Source organism: Dipodomys merriami, unplaced genomic scaffold, assembly GCF_024711535.1.
Source record: "Dipodomys merriami isolate MVZ:Mamm:240054 unplaced genomic scaffold, mDipMer1.0.p SCAF_16, whole genome shotgun sequence".
In the NCBI taxonomy this organism is placed as follows: Eukaryota; Metazoa; Chordata; class Mammalia; order Rodentia; family Heteromyidae; genus Dipodomys; species Dipodomys merriami.
The window spans coordinates 30,988,561-31,010,513 of NW_027202937.1; the positions used below are offsets into that span (position 1 = coordinate 30,988,561).

The following is a 21,953-nucleotide window of genomic DNA, read 5'->3' on the forward strand; positions in this document are numbered from 1 at the left end:
ACTCAAGAGTCACTGTCTTGCTGATGACTATCAAATTCTTTGTCATTCTATCTTATTTCGTCAATGCTACTTCAATTTTTTTCTTTCACAAATTACTTAAAGTGCACAAGCATATCTCTGATGTCAGTGCAATTCCCATAGTCCCTTCATCTGGACAGTTATAAATATGAAGAAAAAGGGAGAAGGAGGAAGGGAAGGAGGGAGGAAAAGAGGAAAGAAGGAAAGAAGTTAGGCAATTCACAACATTTAATTATGTGTAAAGTATTGGGACATTGTTTGACATTCAAGTTAACAAAGTTAGGACAAGACCAAAGCAGGGAATTTCAAGATTAAGCATAAAAGATATAAAAAATAATAGCTCTGCATAATGCTAAACTGGAGAATACACTCGATGAAGTAAGTTTTATCACCTGCACAGAGAATCTGACCTCACTTTACAGATGAAGTACCAGAGGAGGTAATGGCAAGTTTAATGATTTTGCCCATCATTACTTCAGGTCCAAGTGTATTTGTGAACCAGCACCATTAGCCAACTTAACAAACGGCCCAGAAAAAATAAACTAGATACTATATTGAGTAAGACTCATAGGTGACTGGTCTACACATTAGAACTATTAATATATGTAGCTTACTCCTATAAATTTATAAAGTAGGTCATTTAAACTCAATGATTTCCTTTTCTGTAACTTATACACCAATTACAGGTTTGTAAGGAAAATTTAATTCTTTGGATCTGAACAAATAATCTATGAATATAAAGTCAGGATAAAGTTTAGGAAATAGCTCCTAGAAACCCTGATTGAGGAAAGCCACATATATTACTACAAAGGGGACTACCTAGCTAGTTTCTTCATTTGTAAATCAGGAAAATAATAGTAACAATCAGAGAATAGTGAGAAGGCACACAAAGCCTTCCGAACAATGTCCAATGCATTCATGCTCAAACACTCCTGTTGCAGGAGTATCTGAGACAGATTCTAGGAGAAAGTAGCCAATATGTCTGAATTATTGGTGAGCCACTAAGGACAAACATATAGTTAATAGTGCTTAAGTAAATGTATAACTGTAATGTACAATGTCAAGTATTTTTCATATAACAAATATTTCTCTATGTAGGCCTAAATATTGAAGTCACAATTTACAGACTTTTGAAGAATGAATAAAAGTTGATTATTGAACATTCTGTTCAATGCATTGAAATTGAGCATTAAGATAAATAGGAGTATGTATAACAAAGGCCCAAATACAGTTTTGTTTTTTTTTTCCTTCAGTTGTGGAGCTTGAACTCTGGGCCTGGGAGCTGTTCCTCAGCTCTTCAGCTCAAGGCAAGCCCTCTACCACTTGAACTACAGTGCCACTTCTGGTTTTCTGGTAGTTTATTAGAGATAAGAGTCTCATGGACTTTCCTGCCTGGGCTGGCTTTGAACTGCAATCCTCAGATCTCAGCCATCTTAGTAGCTAGGATTATAGGTGTGAGCCACTGACACCTGGCTTGAGATGAACTCTTGTACAACAAACTCTTGGATAGAACAAGGAAACACTTCAATGACAAAATAATCATACTGTGTTTCTATTTGTCTCAAGCATGATCCAGGTGGGCTAAGACAGCCAGAACAAGCAAAGCTTTTGAGATACATAAAATAAAAAACAAAAATTAAAATAAAAGAATTAGCCTAATACTAGCAGCTCACATCGGTAATTCTAGCTATTCAGGAGGCTGAGATCTGAGGCCCAATACTGGCAAAAAGTAAAAAATAAATTACATAATAACTTGAATTTCCTACTTACTAAAGCTGAACAATAGCTTTTGAGGTAGTCAACAAAAAAATCATATAGAAGAAGCCTCAAGGTGTTAAATTGAGAGACTGATCCTAGTCCCAAGTAGACCATCTGCACAGCTGAAAGGGTGGGTTTACAAGAGCATGAAGACTGCAGAGGATATTACCCCAGATGCCAAGAGAATCTGAAGCAAAACTTGGGAGGGCCTGAAAGGAGCTGAAGGAAAAGGAATATTCCATTACTTCTGTACAACTGGGTTCTCAAAAAGCTGTTTGAGTTCCCAAGCAAGAATACACATAAGCTTAGGACTGCCAGCAAGCTTTGGTCCTTTTGTGACAATACTCTCTCCCACCCAGGTCCTGGGGAAAAGCGTCTTCTTAAGATTATAGAACAAATGGTTTAAGTTAACAAAACAAGTCCCTTAGTCCCCTCTTACATACATAAACATGACCACCCTGTGCAAATAGTAAAAATTTGCTAATACCAACAGCATTATTTGTCCCAACAACAAAACTGTTATATCTAAAAGCAAGCAGTTTGCATGCTGAAACTGAACATAAAATGAAATAGTTGGCAGTAGAAATAACATTCTCCCAATATGACCACATCCCTGGACTCTGTAAATAAGCTATCTTGTACTCAAAAAGGTCTTCACAGATGTCATTAAGAAAGGGTCTTCATTGGGGAGATTATCACGAATTATCTCAATAGTACCCAGTTGGTCACAAAAGTCCTTGTTGGAGGGAGGTGACATTCAGACTGGTGAAGGGATCTAACAAGGTGAAGGGAAACAGGTACACAGAATGTACAGCTGTAAGCCAAGGAAAAAGGACAGCCTCTAGAGCTGATAAAGGCATGCAGTCTCCTTTCAAGCCTCCAGAAGGAACATCCCTGCTGATACCTTACTTAATGTCAGTTAGACTAATTTCCTGCCTTCCATAATTGCGAAGTACTAAATTCATATTGTTTTAAGCAATTGAGTTTATCTAATTTGTCATAGCAGCAATCAGAAACTAACATATATTTTGGTACTAGAAGTAAGGTCCTGCTCATCACAAATTTCTAAAAATGTGGAAATGGTCTTATGATTGGATAATGTAAAAGAATTTTGAACACAAACACATAAAAGGGATAGTTTACATTGAAAACATTTTGTAGAAATTTGGATGTTAAGACTCCGAAAGACTGAGGAGGAAGTAAGAAGCATGACAGAGAAACTCTATACTATCTGAGAATTTCTAACACATTATAAACATAGTAGTGGTCAAATTATGGGTCGTCCAAAGACCTGCTTATAAGGACTTTGAAGAAAAGGAGGAACAGGCTCCTGGAAACTGAACAAAAGAGATCCTTGTTACATGGAACAGAATTGTTGCAAGAGAGACAAAATGAGAAATTTTTAAATGCTTGAAAACATTAGCCTATACAGTTAATTCCCAGGTAGGACAATAGACAGAAAATTCTAGAGATGGTCTAACTGTTAAAAACCAAGGCAAAAAAAGAAAGGCAATGAAATGATAGGTTTAAGTGCTGAAAGAGGAAACTAAAAACTACAAATTGGGACTGGGAATGTGGCTTAGTAGTAGAGTACTTGACTAGCAGGCATGAAGCCCTGGGTTTGATTCCTCAGTACCACACACACAGAAAAGGTCAGAAACAGTGCTATGGTTCACTCGGTAGAGCATTAACCTTGAACAAAAGAAGTTCAGGACAGTGCCTAGGCCCTGAGTTCAAGTCCCAGGACTGGCAAAAAGAAAAAAAAAGGAATCTAGAAATTTAGAGAGCTACATCCACAGAAAACATTCCCATTAAAAACATGTATGAAACAAAGGTGTTTCCAGACAAATAAAAGCTGAAAAAGATTCATCCTATAAGAATGAGGAAGTTTGTTGGGCACCAGTAGCTCACGCCCGTAAACCTAGCCACACAGGAGGCTGACATCTGACAATCAGGGTTCAAAGCTATCCCAGGCAGGAAAGTCTGTGAGACTCAGCTCCAATAAACCACCAGAAAACCGGAAATGGCGTGGTGGCTCAAGTAATAGAGCACTTGCCTTGAATTGAATAGCTCAGGGAGAGCTCCCAGGCCCAGAGTTCAAGCCCCACAACTGACCAAAAAAAAAAAAAAAAAGGAAGTTCTTCAGAATAAAGGAAATGATCACTGAGAAAACCAAGATCTACTGAAAAGAATGGGTAAATAGCAAGGGTAATACAGCAATAAAGTAAATAACTTTTTAAAAACACAATTAACTTTTTGAAGCAAATGTTGAAATAAATTATTATATTATATATAATATGTGTGAAAATAAAATCTGACAAGAACACAAAAAGAGGTAGATAAAACTATATCATTATAAATTTGTTAAATATTACATGAAGTTGTATATTTGATAATATTGGTGTGATGAATTAATTATATATATATATATATATATCTGATATACAGTAACCAGGAAAAATCAGATTAAGTGGTAAAATTAAATAGCAACAGAAGAAATAAAACAGAAGCCTAAACCAAAAAGAATAAACCTCACTTCCTAAAAAAAAGAATAAAGAATAGATGGGGAAATTAGGAAAAGAAATACAAAGATGATGAATTAATACCAATCATATAGGTCTGAAATGTAAGTATATTCAACATTCTAAAAAGAAGATAGACATTTTACAACTTTGTTTTAAAAAGCCTCTATGTTATATGTATACAAAAGATAAGCTTTTAAATAGAATGAAATTAAAATGGTAAAAGTCATATAGTACATTATAAATACAAACCATAAGCCAGTGTCTTTTAGTATTAGAAAGGATAAATTTAATAGTATTATGAAATACTATTAAATGACCACAAATAAAACCAAAAGCTGGTTCTCTGCTTAGAAGGTTGATAATTCTCTTTCCTCATGCACAGAATTTCTCTCCAGAAATTTCTCTTAAGAATCCTTTGAATATTTATGGACCTGGCATGAATGAATGTATATATGCATCTATGTATATATGTAGGTACTCTGAGCTTACTCTGAGCTTCTTTTGCTCAAGACTATGCTCTAGCACTTGAACCACTGTGCCACTTCTGGCTTTTACTGAGTGGTTTATTGGAGATAACAGTCTCACAGATTTTCCTGCCCTAGCTGGCTTTGAACCATAATCCTCAGATTTGAGACTCCTAAGTAGCTAGGATTACAGGCATCACCTACCAGCATCCAGTTGGACTCTATTTTAAAGGAGCTATTTTAAATTTAAAACTTAACAATATCTTTTGGAGCACTGGATTGTTTCCATCCCAGATAATCATTTTGATTGTTATTTAGTTAACTTTTACAAGACATCTTACCTGAAACTTCACCTTCTGATTGATGTCTGAAATGCGGAACTGCTTGAGGAAGCGTTCATCCTCACTCCAAAAGAGCCGGATGTCAGGGATGTCATAGAGAATCATGGCCAATCTTTCTAAGCCTAAGCCAAATGCCCAGCCAATTCGATCTTGAGCACCAGCTGCAATCAGGAAACAGAAGAAAACTACTTATGAAAGTATAAACACTAGATAGGTAGCACAGCCTTCCCTGGTCATTCATTACCAGTGAGCATGACTGATGTCCTAATGGTGGGAAAGTGAAGAGGAGCAGCTGTGGATATATCCAAGTAGGTGTCAATCTTATCCCTTTCTTGTTCTCCTTGTCTTTCCCCTTACTTTTGTCTCCTTTATTTTCCTCAGGGAAGCCCTCTGGAGTCCTACTATTTGGAATTGTATCTTTTATTTCTGAAATAAAGCCCAGGCTCTTTTTAGCCTGGTTCTTGCCTATGAGTTAGGACTTTTCTATAATTTATTCTTGCTCTGAGTCAAACACTTAGCCCACTAAATCTACCATTTTCAGAAGAGAAAGGAAAATAGCCTCTGTCCCTAATGGGGGCAAGTATAGGGAGTAAGCAAACTGAGGTGAAATGTCTATCTAGTATCATTTATTGTAATAGCCATTCTTATTACATCAGGGATATGAATTCTAAAGGTATATTTCACATACAGTAGACAGAGTAAATGAGAAGATACAAAGAACTATGTTGAGGAAGGCAAGGAAGTGATTCACACTGCCTGAAAGCTTGTAAGAAGAGTTCATGAACTCCAAGATACAGGAACAAGAGGTTCTTATTATATCTTGTATATAGGGTTTTTTTTGTATTTTCCATTTCTCTTAGTTTTCTGTACCTTGTGTCTTGTATATAAGATTATTCAGTCTGCGGAGGGCAAAGAGAATCACAGAAACAGCAGGACAAAGGATGAAGTAATGCAACATTGATACTTGCTTGTCACTATGTTGGATATGAACCTTAAAACTAAGGGAGGTGGGGTGAAGGGAGGGGTAAATGGGAGAAAATGAGAGATGGGTAAATTATATTTAAAACCAATGTACTCATTACCTTGTTATGTCACTGTAAACCCCCTGCTCATCACCTTTTCAATAAAAAAAAAACTAGCATTTTACATTAAAACAAAACAAAAAAAAAAGAGTTCATAACACAAACATCATTTAACTGTACCCTGGAAGATGAAAAGGGTCCTAAAGCAGGGTGAGATAGGCCCCCAGAATCCCATCCCAGGCACATGGCCTGTAGAAACCCTTGCCTGTGTGTGTGGTGGGACCCATGAACAGGATGAGATTTCACCATTTTGGCTGGTGGAGAAGGAGGTCACTACTGTCTGGGAAGCAGGAAGGGCCACATTGAGAGACCACAGAAGGCTGGAAGTAGCTGAAAAAGACACCAGCAACCAGCTGGCAATCATTCTCATAATTATTCAGAAATGAATTCTCACATTAGCCGGCTGGGCTGAGGACACTGAGCTCATGATAAGAACATAGCCCTCCTGATTTCAATCTGGCACTGTCAGCATAGAGAGGCTGAGGAGTGGCATCTGGACATTGATGGCAAGACCCAGCAGGTGAGACCCTGGGAGCACAGAGGAGGAGTCTACTTGCTCTAGCCACTGCTGCCACCATTATGGAAACAACAAAGAATGTAGGCTTCTTAACTACAAAGAATGTAGGTTTCATCCAAAGACTCAGTAGGTAAATGAGTATCAAGTATTCAAAATGCCATCACAAAAACAAAATGATAGACAGGAGAAGAGCCTAGTTAGTGGGAGAATGGTGTCTACAAGGAAAAGTGAGTTGCCAACTCAGTGTATTCTTAAGGAACATTGATCCTCCAAGTGAGGACTAAGGGGGACATTTAACCCCAAGACCAACGGAATCACAGAACAACGTCACCAGCTCCTAAACAAGTAGTCATAAGAGGGGCAATATTTTAAAAGAATTCATAATGATGCATGCAAATCTTAGAGAGGCTGGTGACCAACTAAAGACTTGAATGCTGACAATACTGATACAATATTTTGTACTATTAAAGGAAGAATTATTTTGAGGAATCATTCTTATTCCTAGCAATCTCCTTGGTTCCAATAGTCCCACTTATTGCTGTTATATTGTGTATTTTTATAAAAATGCCAACAGCAATACCACTGAAGTTCCATAAAAATGAACATACATATTATCTGTTCATTTCAATGGGGGGATTTATCCTAATAAAATCAACAAAAACAAAAGGATAAAGTAAGGTATCTGGAGCAATATAATTTTAAAAGGAAATATATGGAAACATTCAAAATTAAGAACAGTTTATATGTTATAGTAGATTCTAATGCTCTCAGAAGTTACATAAATGTTAAATGATAGAAAAATAAAACTCACAAAATGAATCTTTACTATGTTATTGCTTAATATGAGTAGAAATAAGGGTCACAAGGTAAACTCTAAAGTTCTAAGATTCCGATATGCTGAAATTAAAAAAGAACTTTATTAATTTCTTTTCCATACTAGGGTTTGAGCTCAGAGACTCATACTTGCTAGGCTTGTTAGGCTGTGTCATGCCTCCACATTTTCCATTGGTTAATTTTAGAATAGGGTCTCACTTCCTACTTAGGAATATGCCTAAGCTGAAATTATACTTTTAGCTTCTTGTCATAGCTGGGATCACAGGTGCCCACAAGCCAGTCCAATTATTCTCAGTACAGAGGAGTCTCATGAATTTTCCTGCTGGGGCTGGCCTCTAACTACAACCCTCTGATCTCAGCCTCCCACGTAACTTAGGATGGCAAGTACATATCACTGCACCCAGTTATGGATTGAAAACAGGTCTCAGGAGCTTTTTGGTCTAGCCTAGCCTTCAGCCTTGATCCCCCCATTCTCAACCTCTCAATTAGCTAGGATTATAGGCATAAGCCACAGATGCTAGACTAACAACTTCATTTTTCAAACTGACAAAAGTCATACTAATTTACAATATACTTGAGGTCTCATGTGTATACTAACTATAGCCACTTGTTACATTGTTAGTGGTGAAATCATCTAAAACTCTTTTAAGTTATTTTCAAAGACATTCTTATTAGTAATATTTACCATGTTACACATGAGTCATCACAATGAGTTTCTCTCAGCTAGTTGAAATCTGGTATCCTTCCTTTGACTAACAACTCTAAAACATCATTCTCTAACTCATTTCAAGTAACAAAATAATAAACAAGGTAAGTGGGAGAGTTGTCTAATGCAGGCTTCTTTCCTAATCATTAAATATTTCATATTTATTGCCAAATATTAGATAAAAGTATCTAGGAAGCAGTATCTGTAACTGAAAGAGCAGCAGGTTTGGGGGTGTTTGATTTTACTTAACATCTATTAATTGTTTTTTTGCTCCTTTCATCCATCCCTCCTAACTAATCTCCCCATCCCTCAAAAGGTAATAAAGAGTCCTTAAATGTAGGCAAGAGAAAGAACAATAATTTAATGTTAAAAATGGGCAAAGAATATGAAAACATTCAAAGACAAGGAAAAATAGTCATTAAACAAATAAAGAATTTAATTTTTTAAAATGCAGATAAAACTGAACCAAGTAACAATTTCTTTTTCTATGGCAAAAATAGTAACATCTGACCACACACTTGGTGGCAACGCTAAGGGAACAAGAACAAGCTCACACATTGCTGGTGGGATGCATGTGGGTTTGAAATCTTCTGACCTAAGGAATATAATACATCAGTAACTATCCAAATTACAAATGCACACCATCTGTTACTTTAACTTCTAGAATGTATCATGGAAAATTGTAAATTTATCAGGTTAATTATTAGTGTACTGTTTACAATTCAAAAGGTTATATACAACCCACATGTTTACCCATGGAGAATTGGGTAAATAAATCACACTATGTCTACACAATGGGGTATCATTATAGCAACCTCTGATAAACTACAAGAACTACAAGCAGGCATTCTGTTTTTTTTAATTGAGGGTGGCTGGGACAGAACAGGATAAATGGTGGACAGAGACAGGGGAGGCTTTACAACATGTGCCTATATAAATAAGAAATGAAAAGAAGTACCTCAGATACTGGATGGCTTTTCCTTATCTGAAATGGCTTTGGACCATTAGTGTTTTGGATTTTGTACTTTTGGATTTCCACATGAAACATAGTTAATTTCTTTTCTGACTCATCCTTCTAAGAAGGTATGAGAACAACGCTGGTACTAGTCTTTCAGTAAAGTTGCACGACTAGTAGACATGAACTTCTTTGTCTCTCCCTCATGGTCAGTTTCCATTTTTCTCTCTCGATATTAAAAGCCATTACAATTGTAACCTTGGATTAGTGGGGATGTGAGGCACCTGCAAATTGCTTAATTCTCTTCATCTTGAATCCTGGTGAGTTGAAATGTTTCAACCAACACAACTGCCTACAATTGTGTGATGATTCACACAATCTGATGGGGGAAAAAAAAAACTTGTCTGTGACCATCAGATACAACAGAAGATTACAAGATAGGACCTGGTATCCAGCTGCTATCAGCATTAATGCTTGCCTCCAAAACACTTTTGTCCCTTCTTGACTTACAGATTGCCCACTACAATATGAGAATAGCAGCAAGAGCTTCTAATAAGGAGTACAAGGCCTTAAAACAGTGCTGCTCATTATTTACCATAGCTAAGACATGGAACCAACCCAGATGCCCCTCAGTAGATGAATGGATCAAGAAAATGTGGTATATATACACAATGGAATTCTATGCCTCCATCAGAAAGAATGACATTTCCCCATTTGTTAGGAAATGGAAAGGTTTGGAAAAAATTATATTAAGTGAAGTAAGCCAGGCCCAAAGAAGCATAGGTCCCATGGTTTCCCTTATTTGCAATATCTAGTATAGGTATGAGTCAAGTAGAAAAGGTCAGATAATGTGATGTTAGGAAAATGAACCCTTAAATATGTATTTTAATGTTTTCGTTTCTTTCATGCATGTGTTTCTAACGCATTTATAAGATTATTTCTTTGTTGCTTTGTATGTCCCTCCCCCACAGTGTAACCCCTGCTTTCACTATATTTGATGTCAGTATAACATGTGGAGGAGATGGGGACAAACAAGTCGTTTAAGGATTCAGGTGGACCTGTTGCAACAATGAGAAGTACAAAATGTCATGTCAAAACCAGCTTTACAATGTCGGTGTGGGGGGGGAGGGGGGTATAATTGGGTGGGGGGAGGGGGGTAAAATTGGGTGGGGGAGGGGGGAGGCGGGGAAGGGAAGTGAAGGGTAAACAAAGGAGGAGGCTGCAATGCTTGGTAAGAAATGTATGCATTATCCTGCCCATGTAATTGTAGCCCCTCTGTACAGTATGTTCTCAAATAAAATAAAATACAATTAAAAAAAAAAACAAAAAAACAGTGCTGCTGAGTCTAGGAAACACAAAAGGCTTTTTTCTTCCAGAACAACCAAGTTGCTTTTAATGTTAAGGATGCCACTGCATATTTGATCATAATAATTCACTTTTTACTTTGACCCCATGGATGGTGAAAGCCAAATGTGCAGGTCACCTCATAACTGCCCATTCTCTAGGCTCTTGCCCTAGTTTAATTTTCTTATTCTAATTTTCTCTTTATCTTGGTTATCTAAACTATTTTATTGCTTTGTACTTGCTTAAAAAGACAACTTAATACTTATGGAAGAAAGTAAGCCATTAAATGAAAAGTTAAGCAACCCTTCAGGGTAGTAAGTATGACTAAGATGATAAAATAACACCAAACAAGCAGGAGTGGCACATATCAAGTCCCAGAATTAGAAGGAAAAAAAAGGGGGGGGGGAGCCACAAATAAATGTCTAAAGACCATGTCACCAGAACTAGTTATGAATTTCAGGTCTTTATCCTTTCATTTCCTTAGGAATGGGACAATGTTATTCTTTCTGATAGAAGCACAGAATTCCATGTGTATATATACCACCTTTTCTTGATCCATTCATCCACTGAGGGGCATCTGGTTGATTCCATATCTTAGCTATGGTAAACAATGGCTTCAGTGTGGCCTGGTTTGTCATTAATTGGATAGATGCCTAGAAGTTGGATTCCTGGATTATAGGGAATCTCTATGCTGAGTCTTTTGAGGAACCTCCATACTGCTTTCCAGAGAGGTTGAACTAGTTTACATTCTTACCAACAGTGTAGTAACAATCCCTTTTAGTCACACTCCCACCAGCATCTGTTATTTCTTGATAATAGCCATTCTCACTGGGGTGAGGTGGAATCTCAATGTTCTTTTGATTTGCATTCTTTTAGGGTCAGAGATGTGGAGCATCTCTTCATATGTCTATTGGCCATACTCACTATTTCTTCTGAGAATCTCTCTTTAAGTCTTTAACCTATTTATTAATTGGGCTGTTGTGAAAAATATTTTTAATAAATAAAGGAATGTGTCTATAAATCTACAAGCAAACCCAATGGACAGTAAAAGACAAATAATTACACCTGGACATGATTAATTAAACAGCATTCTAAACATTCACACAGTGAGAACAAAGGAGTATATTCTTAGGAGATAATCACAAGGCTCAATAACTATGTGCATATGATCATATAAAATGATGCTTATCAAAATGAACTTCAAGAAATGGGAGAGGTTTTTTTATGTACTGTTTGTGGTTATGTTGTTTTCTTTTTGTCTTTCCTCTTTCTTTGGTTTATTCTTTGGTGCTGCTTTTGATTTTTGTATCCTTTGTTTTGTATATACATTTACCTAATTTGGGGAGGGGAAGGGGAGGACAGAAACATGGAGACAAAGGGTGAATTAATTCAGCAGTGAAACCCACTAGACAGTATTTTGAAAATGAACTATACAACTGTGGGGGGAGGGAGATCAGGGGAGGAAAAACTGGGAGAGAATGAGGTAGGAAGTGACATTGTTCAAAAGGAAATGTACTCATTACTTGAGTCATGTAACTGTAAACTCTCTGTACATTATCTTTACAATAAAACTTAAAAAATCAAATAAAATAACTTTCAGGTCTTTGGTATAATTCAGCAGATGTTCAAGGGTTGCTAGGGTATTAAGGTAAGGGTTTCCCCTCATTTTAGTACCAAAGGGCCCCAATTAACTAGAACCATCAGAACAGAGAGCTCTGATTAAACAGAATAGTCAGGATGGAAAGCCGTTGGGTATGCTGATGAATGTAATTACACACTGTACTGAGCATGTAATAAAAGAAAATTGGTGTTTATTGCTATTGAAAATCCGCCTAAAAAGGTCAGCTGTGTATATTAGAAAAAAATATGGGAGAAGAGTCCAAAGATAGTAAAATTTAAGAAAGTACAGGTGTAAGAGAAGAGTAACCACAGAGAAGACAGGAAGAAGTCACTGAAAGTTTATGAAACAAAATGAATCTTAAAGCCTAAACAATTCTATCCACAGGTGTCCCTCTGGAACAGCCTGTCCTCCAGGCCTGACACTACAGGTGTGGACAGAGAAGCACCAGTAAAGGGAGCCCAAAGCAAGGAGGTTCACATGAAGTCCTGTTCCAAAGGGAGCATGGCTATGCTGGATATGGGGCCTGGGACAGAGCTAAGGGCCCTATGGAAAGAACAGAAATGGATATTCTGCTCACCATCACACCTTAGAAGGCACAGAACATCTGTGTAGTCAGTGGAAGGCATTAGGGTTATGATCAAGAAACTTTTCACAAGGCAACCCCATAGATATTAGTCTTTTACTATATCACACTGAAAAGGTGCTCATCACCAAACTGAGAATGGACTGAGAACAGCAACATGATAGTTATGAAATTGAGGTGAATGTACAACAGCCCAAGTCTATAGTAGCTCCTGACAGGTACAGAATGCATGCCTTCATCTAAAGGTTGTATGGGCCACTACACCACTCTACTGCTGCCAGTGCTGGAAGACTGGAAGGCAAGTAATTTAGGGAAAAGTTATGTTAGAAGCGTCCTATTTGTAGCTGATAATCTGACCTTAGTTGGCACAGAGGAAGGGGGAAAGAAAAGCAGGAGAAAACTGTTAGAAAAGAAGTCCACTCCACAAAAAAACAAAAAAACACTCCACATAGAACTCCCCTATGACCGAGCAATCCCACTTTTGGGCATTCACCCAGATGATCATAAACAAGGCCATACTAAATCTACCAGCACAACTGTTTGTCACAGCATTATTTAACATAGCTAAGATATGGAACCAACCCAAAGACCCCTCAGTAGATGAATGGATCAAGAAAATGTGATACACACACACACACACACACACACACACACACACACACACACACACACACACGCACACGCACACACACACACACACAGAGGAATTCTACCCAAAGACCCCTCAGTAGATGAATGGATCAAGAAAATGTGATACACACACACACACACACACACACACACACACACACACACACACACACACACACACACACACACACACACACACACACACACACACACACACACACACACAGGAATTCTATGCCTCCATCAGAAAGAATAACATTACCTCATTTGTTAGGAAATGGAAAGACTTGGAAAAAATTATAAGTGCAGTAAGCCAGGCCCAAAGAAACATAGGTCCCATGGTTTCCCTTATTTGCAATAACTAGTACATGTGTAGGACAAGCAGAAAAGGCCAAAAGCTATGTATATATGACCATATAAGATGATGTTAAGTGAAATGAACCACAAGATAGGGACACAAGTGGTTGTTTCTTTCTTGCTATTTTTTCTAATGAATTTATAATGTACCATGTGATTTTTTTTTGTATGTTCCTCCCCCCATGGTATAGCCCCTGTTTTCAGTATATTTGATGTCACTACCCTGCATCTTATATATACACTTCTCTAATTCGGGGAGGGGAAGGGAAAAAACAAAATGCTGAAATAAGGATACAGGCTGACCCATTGTAACAATAAGATGTACAAAACAATATGTTGAAAATGAACTTTACAACTTCGGTGGGGGGGTGTAGTTGTGGAGGGATGGTAGGGGGAAAACAAAGGAGGAGGCAACAATGCTCAATAGGAAATGTACTCATTACCTTGCTCATGGAACTGTAACCCCTCTGTACAGCATTTTTACAGTAAAAAAAGATATAAAAAAAGAAATACACTCATTATCTTACTTATGGAAATGTAACCCCTCTGTACATCACCTTTACAATAAAAAAAAAGAGAGCGAGAGAACACAGCTTTTCAGACTAATTCTTCTGGAAGGGCTAGAATGACTATATTGGAAAGCAGGCAGTAAAGGAAATCAGATGGAGCTACTAGTATCTATTTGGATGTTACTACAATAAGAAGGTCACACCCATTCTCTTCTGAAAAGCCAGAAAGGACATTGACTCTTTGATATATAATTCTGTTTTTTTTGGGGGGGGGGGAAAGAGGGGGCTGAGATTAGCGGTCCTAGGGTTTGAACACAAGGCATCATGCTTGCTTGCTCTCTTGCCCTGTGCTACATGAGCAACACCCCCAGACATGCTTTTTGCTAGTTTTTTTGCTATTTTGGAGACAGAGTATAGTGAACTTTTCTGCTTAAGCACTCTGGTTTCAAACAGTGATCCTCTACCTCTCAACCTTTTAAGTTCATAGGAACACAGGCATGAGCCATCACCCTCCAGCTTGATCTATAATTCTTGATTGATGACGTATTTAACCCTTTGAAGACTGAGTAAAATCCTCATTAAAAGCATAATTTAAACGACGCATCCTATAGAATCTCAAAGACAGCAAGCTTTAGGGATGAAATGTAGTATTTTATCTGATTTTTACTATTGATAATTGGTGAATGTGTTAGAATACTAACATACTAATATTCTGTTTCCTGGGTTTCCTTTTAGAGTTCTGCCTTCTTAGCCTTTACCATGCTAATAAATGGCTTAGTATATTCTTAGCTCACTTATGAAGAAAGGGAATATCCAAGAGACACTCCAGGTTTTTCCAGAGGTTATAATAGGATAATGAAAAAAAAAACAAATTAAGACTAAAGAGTCTTAAGGTAAAATACAATTACTGCAGGGCTCACTAGAAGAAAACCACAGACCATATCCCTATGAACATAGATGCCCAAGTCTTCAACAAATTACTAGCAAACCAAATTCAGCAGCATATTAACAGGATTATGTACCATGATCAAATGGGATTTATTCTAGGAATTCAACCCAGGGTAGTGTGAAATACGAAACAAAATCAATGTAACATACTACATTAATAGAATAAGGGAGAAAACTATCTGATAATCTCAACTGAAGTATTAGAGCATTTGACAAAAGGCAACACCTTTTCATGACAAAAGTGTTCATGATATACTTCAAGGGACTATATTAGTATATGGCACATGACAAGAATTCCCCCTTTTTCCCTTGTCTCTGTCCCCAAGTCCTTCTCTTTTTCTTTCCTCTCTCTCCCTCCCTCTCTCTTTTGCCCCTCTCTCTCTTTCTCCTCTCTGTCTCTGTCTCTCTTTTACAGGGTCTCACTAGGTATAACTCATGCTAGCCTCAAACTTGTTATGATCCTGCCTCTGCCTCCCAAGTGACAAAATTACAGAGTGTAATTCCAGCCTCAATTTTATCTATATTATCTTCTTGATTTTAATCTTTAAAATAGGGGGATGGCAGACTAGTCAAGTATGTAAAATGCACAACTGGATGCCAATGCATACATTTGGACTTTAAATATAAATCCACTCCAGAATCACGTTGAAATAGTAAATTAAAGGGGCTAATATATCCATACAGGCATGTCAAAACATCAGAAAGTGTTATTTTTATCTGTAAGCCTTCTACTTTAGATTTCCTAAATTTCAGACTGATTTACTGTATTCTTTGAAAGCTGGTAAAATGGCCTGCAACAGGAGGCCCTACAATTTCAGACATCACTACTGAATGTTAGGTTTGCTCACTACAAAACTGCCCTTCATGCTGGATTTGACTGTAATTCATACAGACCAATTGAGTGAAATGAAGGATTAGACTTAACAATAGTATTAGATAACAGTTTATATTTCCCTTGATAATTCATTACAAAGACATTCATACCAGTATTCCAGTAAGCAAGGCCAGTTGAGCTACATCAATCCTGATTTCTTACCATGGACATGATTCCCAATTCCTTACTTTCCAGCTACAACTGTTGAACAATTTCCTCAGAGAGTTAATACCAGATGATTGACTTCTCAAGTTCAGCCCAAAGATCGATCTCCTGCCTTAAAATGTTCTCTAATGCTATATATCCTTGGCCCCATACACTTATGTCAATACGTCCTTTGCACTATCCAAAGTCAGACTTTACTTTTAAAATAAGTTTTGCCCAGCAGGAAGCAGTCTGTGGATTAAGTTCTGCAGGCTCCAATGGCAGTGATCTCCAATACAATGTGTGCTAGACTGCATTGTAATCCACTCATAGGGAAACCAATTTTAATATTTACCTTTATGAGCCCACTTTGTTTGGCTCATTCCTTTTCCTTGCTAGGTCCTAAACTTTGGGTTTTCTGAATTTATAAAAACAACAGTTTTAGGGGAACATGCAAGTCAATAGCACATGCAGGGACTCCCAGTGGCCGTGTTCAGTGAGAACTCCCTTTATACATAGATGTTTCCAGTTTCTCTTGGAGATATGGATATAAGAGTTTTCATTCATCCTTTGGACCTCCTGCCTTTAATCTGGGTGTAGTAGACAGCATTGATTGCCTGCACAGCAGCCATCTTCCTTTTCTTCAGTAAAGTATTTTAACCATCAAGGGTTGGCTTTTCTAATGCCAAAAACTTCCCTCAGTCAGGAGTGTGGCTATCATTTTTTATACTTACTGATACAGTTGTAAATATTTCAAAAATATAACCTGTTTTACATTAAAGCTATACTTATTAATGTAGTTATAAAAATTTATGTTGATATTTATTTATAAATATATTGGGCTGACATTGGGGTATTTGTAAATATTTATGACCTATCATAATGAGGTAGTGGGTCATTTGAGAGTTGGGTACATACATGTGCTCCTTTATTCCTTAACGTTTTGTCTGCATTTCCTAAGAACAAAGATACTCTTTTATGTACCCACAGCATAACAATCAAAGTCAGGAATTTCACATTGGTATAATAGTCTCACCTAGTCTCTAATCCACCCTGACAATCTGTCAGTTGTCTTGGTCACCTCTAGTAGCATCTCTCCTTCAGTTCAGAATCGGATTGATGATCACAGTGTACACCTGGACATTATATCCTTTCAACCTTTGTTAAACCCAGAACCAGTTCTTTCTTCCTGGTTTTGCAGGACACAGGCATTTTGGAGAATCCAGGCCAGTGGTTTTATAGAACGTGCTTGATTTTTGTGCATTTGTATGTGTGTGTGCGCGCGCACATGCTGATATTGTACTGGGGTTTGAACTTAGGGCCTGGGTACTGTCTTTTAGCTTGTCACTAAAAGCTGGTGCTATTTGAGCTACAGCTCCATTGTCCCATGTTTCTTCACAATTGGACTAAGGTTATGGAACCCAGCTGGAATAGTACAAAAGTAATGACATCCCTCACCCTTATCACATCTGAGATTCCTTATACTCTCTGACCAGTGTTTCAGTCTCTCTCAATCTCAGACCATCATATACAGCATTTATTGTCCCTCCCCTAAACTTAGTGATTTAAAGTAACTTTTCATTTAGCTTAATATGGGGTTGATTCTTGAAGCTTAACTAGAGGATTCTTCAGTTTTCAATTGGGTCCATGCATGCATATGTGTTCAGCTGGACCCACTCATATGAGTGGTATTGGCCAGGTTGGTTTTCTTATGTCACTGGGAAACTGGATTGGCCTCATTCACATGGCAGTTGCAGAGTTCTAATTACATTAAGAGGATACGTCCCAGCATGCAAAAAATTCACGAATGTCTGCATTGTGTATATTCTTTTCATAACTGTCCAGTCACAGGGCCAAGTCAAATTTAAGAGGTGGAAAAATACTGTCCCCAGCCAGTAAGAAGCTTATAGAAAGTTACTGTAACAATATTGGAGAAAGGAACTGTAACAATATTGGAGAAAGAAGCAATTACCTATTTACCATGAGTCAAAAGTTATGATCTTGTTAATCTGCACATCACTAGTACTAGCTCCATTTTATAAATAAGAAAATCAGTTTCGAGAGCTTTTGACTGATTTGTGCAAGTGTACATGACTATCCAGAAGTGATTTAGGCTGCAACCAATAGAGAACCCAGTTAAGGGGGGCCTAAATCATAGACATTTGTTTTCTATAACAAGGATTCTGGAGGTTTAGTATAGCAGCTCAAAGATGCCATCAGTCACCCTTACTCTTTATCTTTCTCCTTCACCTTCTTTGGCAGGTCACTTCCACAACAATCTCATGATTGTAACATGGCTTGTTGTCCACTCACCAAACAGAAGGCAAGATAAAAGCAGGAATAGTTCCCATGAACATTATTTTCATGACTGTTAGTTTTATAAGGTAAAAAAAAAATCTTACCCAATGTCTTCAAACTTCTCCTTCTTTGCTGTGTGCCAATCCTGGAGCTTGAATTCAGTGCCTGGGCACTGTCCCTGACCTTCTTTGCTAAGACTAACTCTACCACTTGAGCCACAGCTCTTTGTGCCTGGGCTGACTTTGAACTGTGATCTCTCAAATCTCAGCCTCCTGAGTAGCTGGGATTACAGGTGTGAGCCACCGGTGCCTGGCTATCATTACCCACAGATGGATTTCTTGCTCACCCTAAACTTAAGAAATGGGAGAAATATGACCTCCTAATTCCTCAAACACTACAGTGAGCAACAGTTAGTAAGTGCCAGGTGCAGGAAGTGAACCAAGCAGGGGTGACTCCATAATTTATGCCCTGGAGAAATGAACATTTTTCAAAGTACAGCCAGACATATAAATATATGATAAGTTCCATAAGATCTTGAAATGAAGCTATGTGGAGCTACAGAGGAAGAAGAATTCATTTTAAAGTAGGCTGAATAAAAATGTTTGGAAAGGTAAAGGTCCTATAAAGTTATTATCTTAAAGGACATACAGGGTCTTAAAAGGTAAAAGCTTCTGAAAGACTGTCCAGTAAGAGCTGGAAACTAAAAGAAAACAGAAACAGAAACATGGTAGTAAAGGTGAACTAACCAAACTATATACAGTATGGGGTAATTTAGAAAATTTTGAAAATATGGAGCATTTGTAAGACTATCTGAGTGCTGGTGGCTCATACCTATAATCTTAGCTACTCAGGAGGCTGAGATCTGAGGATCATGGTTTGAACCCAGCCTGGGTAGGGAAGTCCATGAGACCCTGAACTCCAATTAACCATCAGAAAATGGAAGTGGAGCTATGGCTCAAGTGGTAGAGTGCTAGCCTTGACCAAAAGAAGCTCAGAGATAACCTGGCCCAGAGTTCAAGCCCCAGAACCCCCCAGTTTGACTAGACCAAAACATACTTTTTTATATATTCACGTTTTTTCCTCAAATGTCAATCTAAGATCCTAGAACTCTAGAGAATTATTATTGCACACTGCAAATAGCAGCTTTCATTCAGCAAAAGTCAGAATTCTCAAAAATTTAATAGCTTTAAACATTTCCCACTTTTGAGAGAGAAGGTTGTTTCGTTTTTGACAAGGTCTCACTATGTAGCCCAAGCTGGCCTAGATTCTCCCTTTCCATTTCCCAAGTAGCTAGGAACGAATTTATTTTGTTTGATTGTTTATCTCTTGTGTGTGCTGTGGGGTTTTTTTGTTTTTTGTTTTTGTCAGTTGTGGGACTTGAACTCTGGGCCTGAGCCCTGTCTCTAAGCTCTTCAGCTCAAGTCAAGTGCTCTACCACTTGAGCCGTAACATCATTTCCAGTTTTCAGTGGTTGGTTGGAGATAAGAATCTCATGTACATTCTGCCTAGGCTGGCTTTGAACCGAGATTCTCAGATCTCAGCCTTCTGAATAGCTAGGATAATAGGCATAAGCCACCGGTGCCTGGCTTGTGTTTTGTTTCAAATGGTTTAAACTGCATACAGGAGGTTCAGTTAATAAGTCTCAACTTGAAGTTCAGACTTAAAAAAACTGAATATTTTTAGTTCCCTAAGATATCAATTAATTAAACTATCACTTTCAACTAAATATGGATTCTTCATATAAAAATTTTCACAAGTGAGTCATATCAATCAAAAGTGTAAGGAAACACTTTCCAACACTGTACAGAATTGCTAAAGCTGGGAAATATTTCCATTTAAATATATTGCTACAATTCCTTATTAAGAAGATTTCAAAACCAGGCCACAGGCAGAAAGCTAGCTAGATTTCAGTGAGTTCATTATAGTGAAAATATGTCCTTAAGGAAAAACAGAGAAGAAATGGAGAAGATTCAGTAAATCCCCTTGGCCCAAACTATAGGAACACTTTGAATCTAAGAGACCTAACTGCCTTTGGACAACAGGATTAACACAGTCCTTCTGAAAGAGACTACAATCTTTTATTGCTCTGCTTTCACTTATCACAAACAGATTCATAAGGTCAGCTTAGTACTTGGCCTGGCCATTTTCTGATCAGAGGAAAAGCACAAACTGATATACTTGAATTATGTGTGTGTGTGTGTGTGTGTGTATACCTACACACATACACATATATATGTGTGCATATACATTACATGTATACATATATGTGACATATGAGAAAGGATAGAATACCTGTATGGAGAACATTAAAGCTTGCTAATACAACTTTTAAATATTTTTAACCCATTGCAAAAATTCCTTAAGTGTAAGTTATATGTACTTAAGTCTCTCTGCTAACCTGGAATAATCATGGCTTTTATATCTCACTAGGAAAATTGCCTTCCCAAATGAAAGTTAATAGTGCTCTATTTCTTGTCATACTGTTATAATTTTTTAACCAGGAAGGGAACTTAATTTAGAGTAAGTAATGTCACTGTCATCTAAATATATGAATGATAAAAGGAATGTCAACTGTTCTAATTCCATAATTCCCAAGTAATGACAATTAATGAAACATTCTTTACCAGTGGGAGTTGTTTTAAGCAGTAGATAAAGGAGTCACTGAGCCTTTTAAGATTTATTCTCATAACCAAATTGCATCTCTACATCATTATCCAAAATATAATTAAAAGATGGCATTTAAAAACAAACCAAAAAAAATCAAACTGCATCCCACTCCCAAAGGAAATGCAAGTGAATAACAATGCAAGCCTTCCACTCAAGTGCTAAGAGGAATTTCAGAGAAAAATCTTATCTCTAACATAGTCTATCCATATGCTGTAGCTGCACCCTGGAGCATCAATCTAACCTGTCAATACAGGAAGTGCTGGATAGTATTATTATTGAATGTTATTGGATAGATACTAATTCTGTTGTTTTACTTCTGTAAAATATTCTTTGACCTTTCCAAAAGGAAAACAAATCAATAGGAATATCTTGTAAAGACTTCTATTTCCTCACTGGGTTCCCTTCATCATTCTAAAATTTGTTCAGTTACATTTGTTGGTCCTTCTTGATAGACAATCTGCTTCTGTAAGTATCTACACCAAGAAAAAAAAAGACATTCATGTTAGCCTAATAAAACTCAGTGGCCTCTATAAACCCTTGATCAAAACCAATACTATTGTTATCATTATAATCAATACACAAAATTATTTTTAGCAAAAGCTAATCATCTTGATCCAATTTATCCCAAATATCTTAAGGATACATAGCCAACTTTCTTGGAAAACTGTGAACCCTCTCCTTTCCCCTCCTTAGTTTTAAGTTTACCCCTCTAGTTTCTCTTCCCTTCACCAACACAATTTTTTTTGTTAGTTTGTTTGTTAATAGAAAACTCTCTAAC

The 21,953-nt window shown here is 37.3% G+C and overlaps 1 protein-coding gene across 5 annotated transcripts in view; it reads right to left on the reverse strand.

The window, feature by feature from the left end:
- Fars2 (phenylalanyl-tRNA synthetase 2, mitochondrial) overlaps window positions 1-21,953 on the reverse strand; it is a 440,323-nt gene that overhangs the window by 197,660 nt on the left and 220,710 nt on the right. For all 5 annotated transcript variants that reach the window (XR_011372252.1, XM_070024638.1, XM_070024637.1 and 2 more), the window contains exon 5: window positions 5,107-5,267. Coding sequence is in view for 4 of the 5 variants with exons in the window: in XM_070024638.1 (XP_069880739.1) it covers window positions 5,107-5,267 (161 nt within the window). In the remaining variant the exon portion in view is untranslated. The remainder of the gene's footprint in view (window positions 1-5,106; window positions 5,268-21,953) is intronic.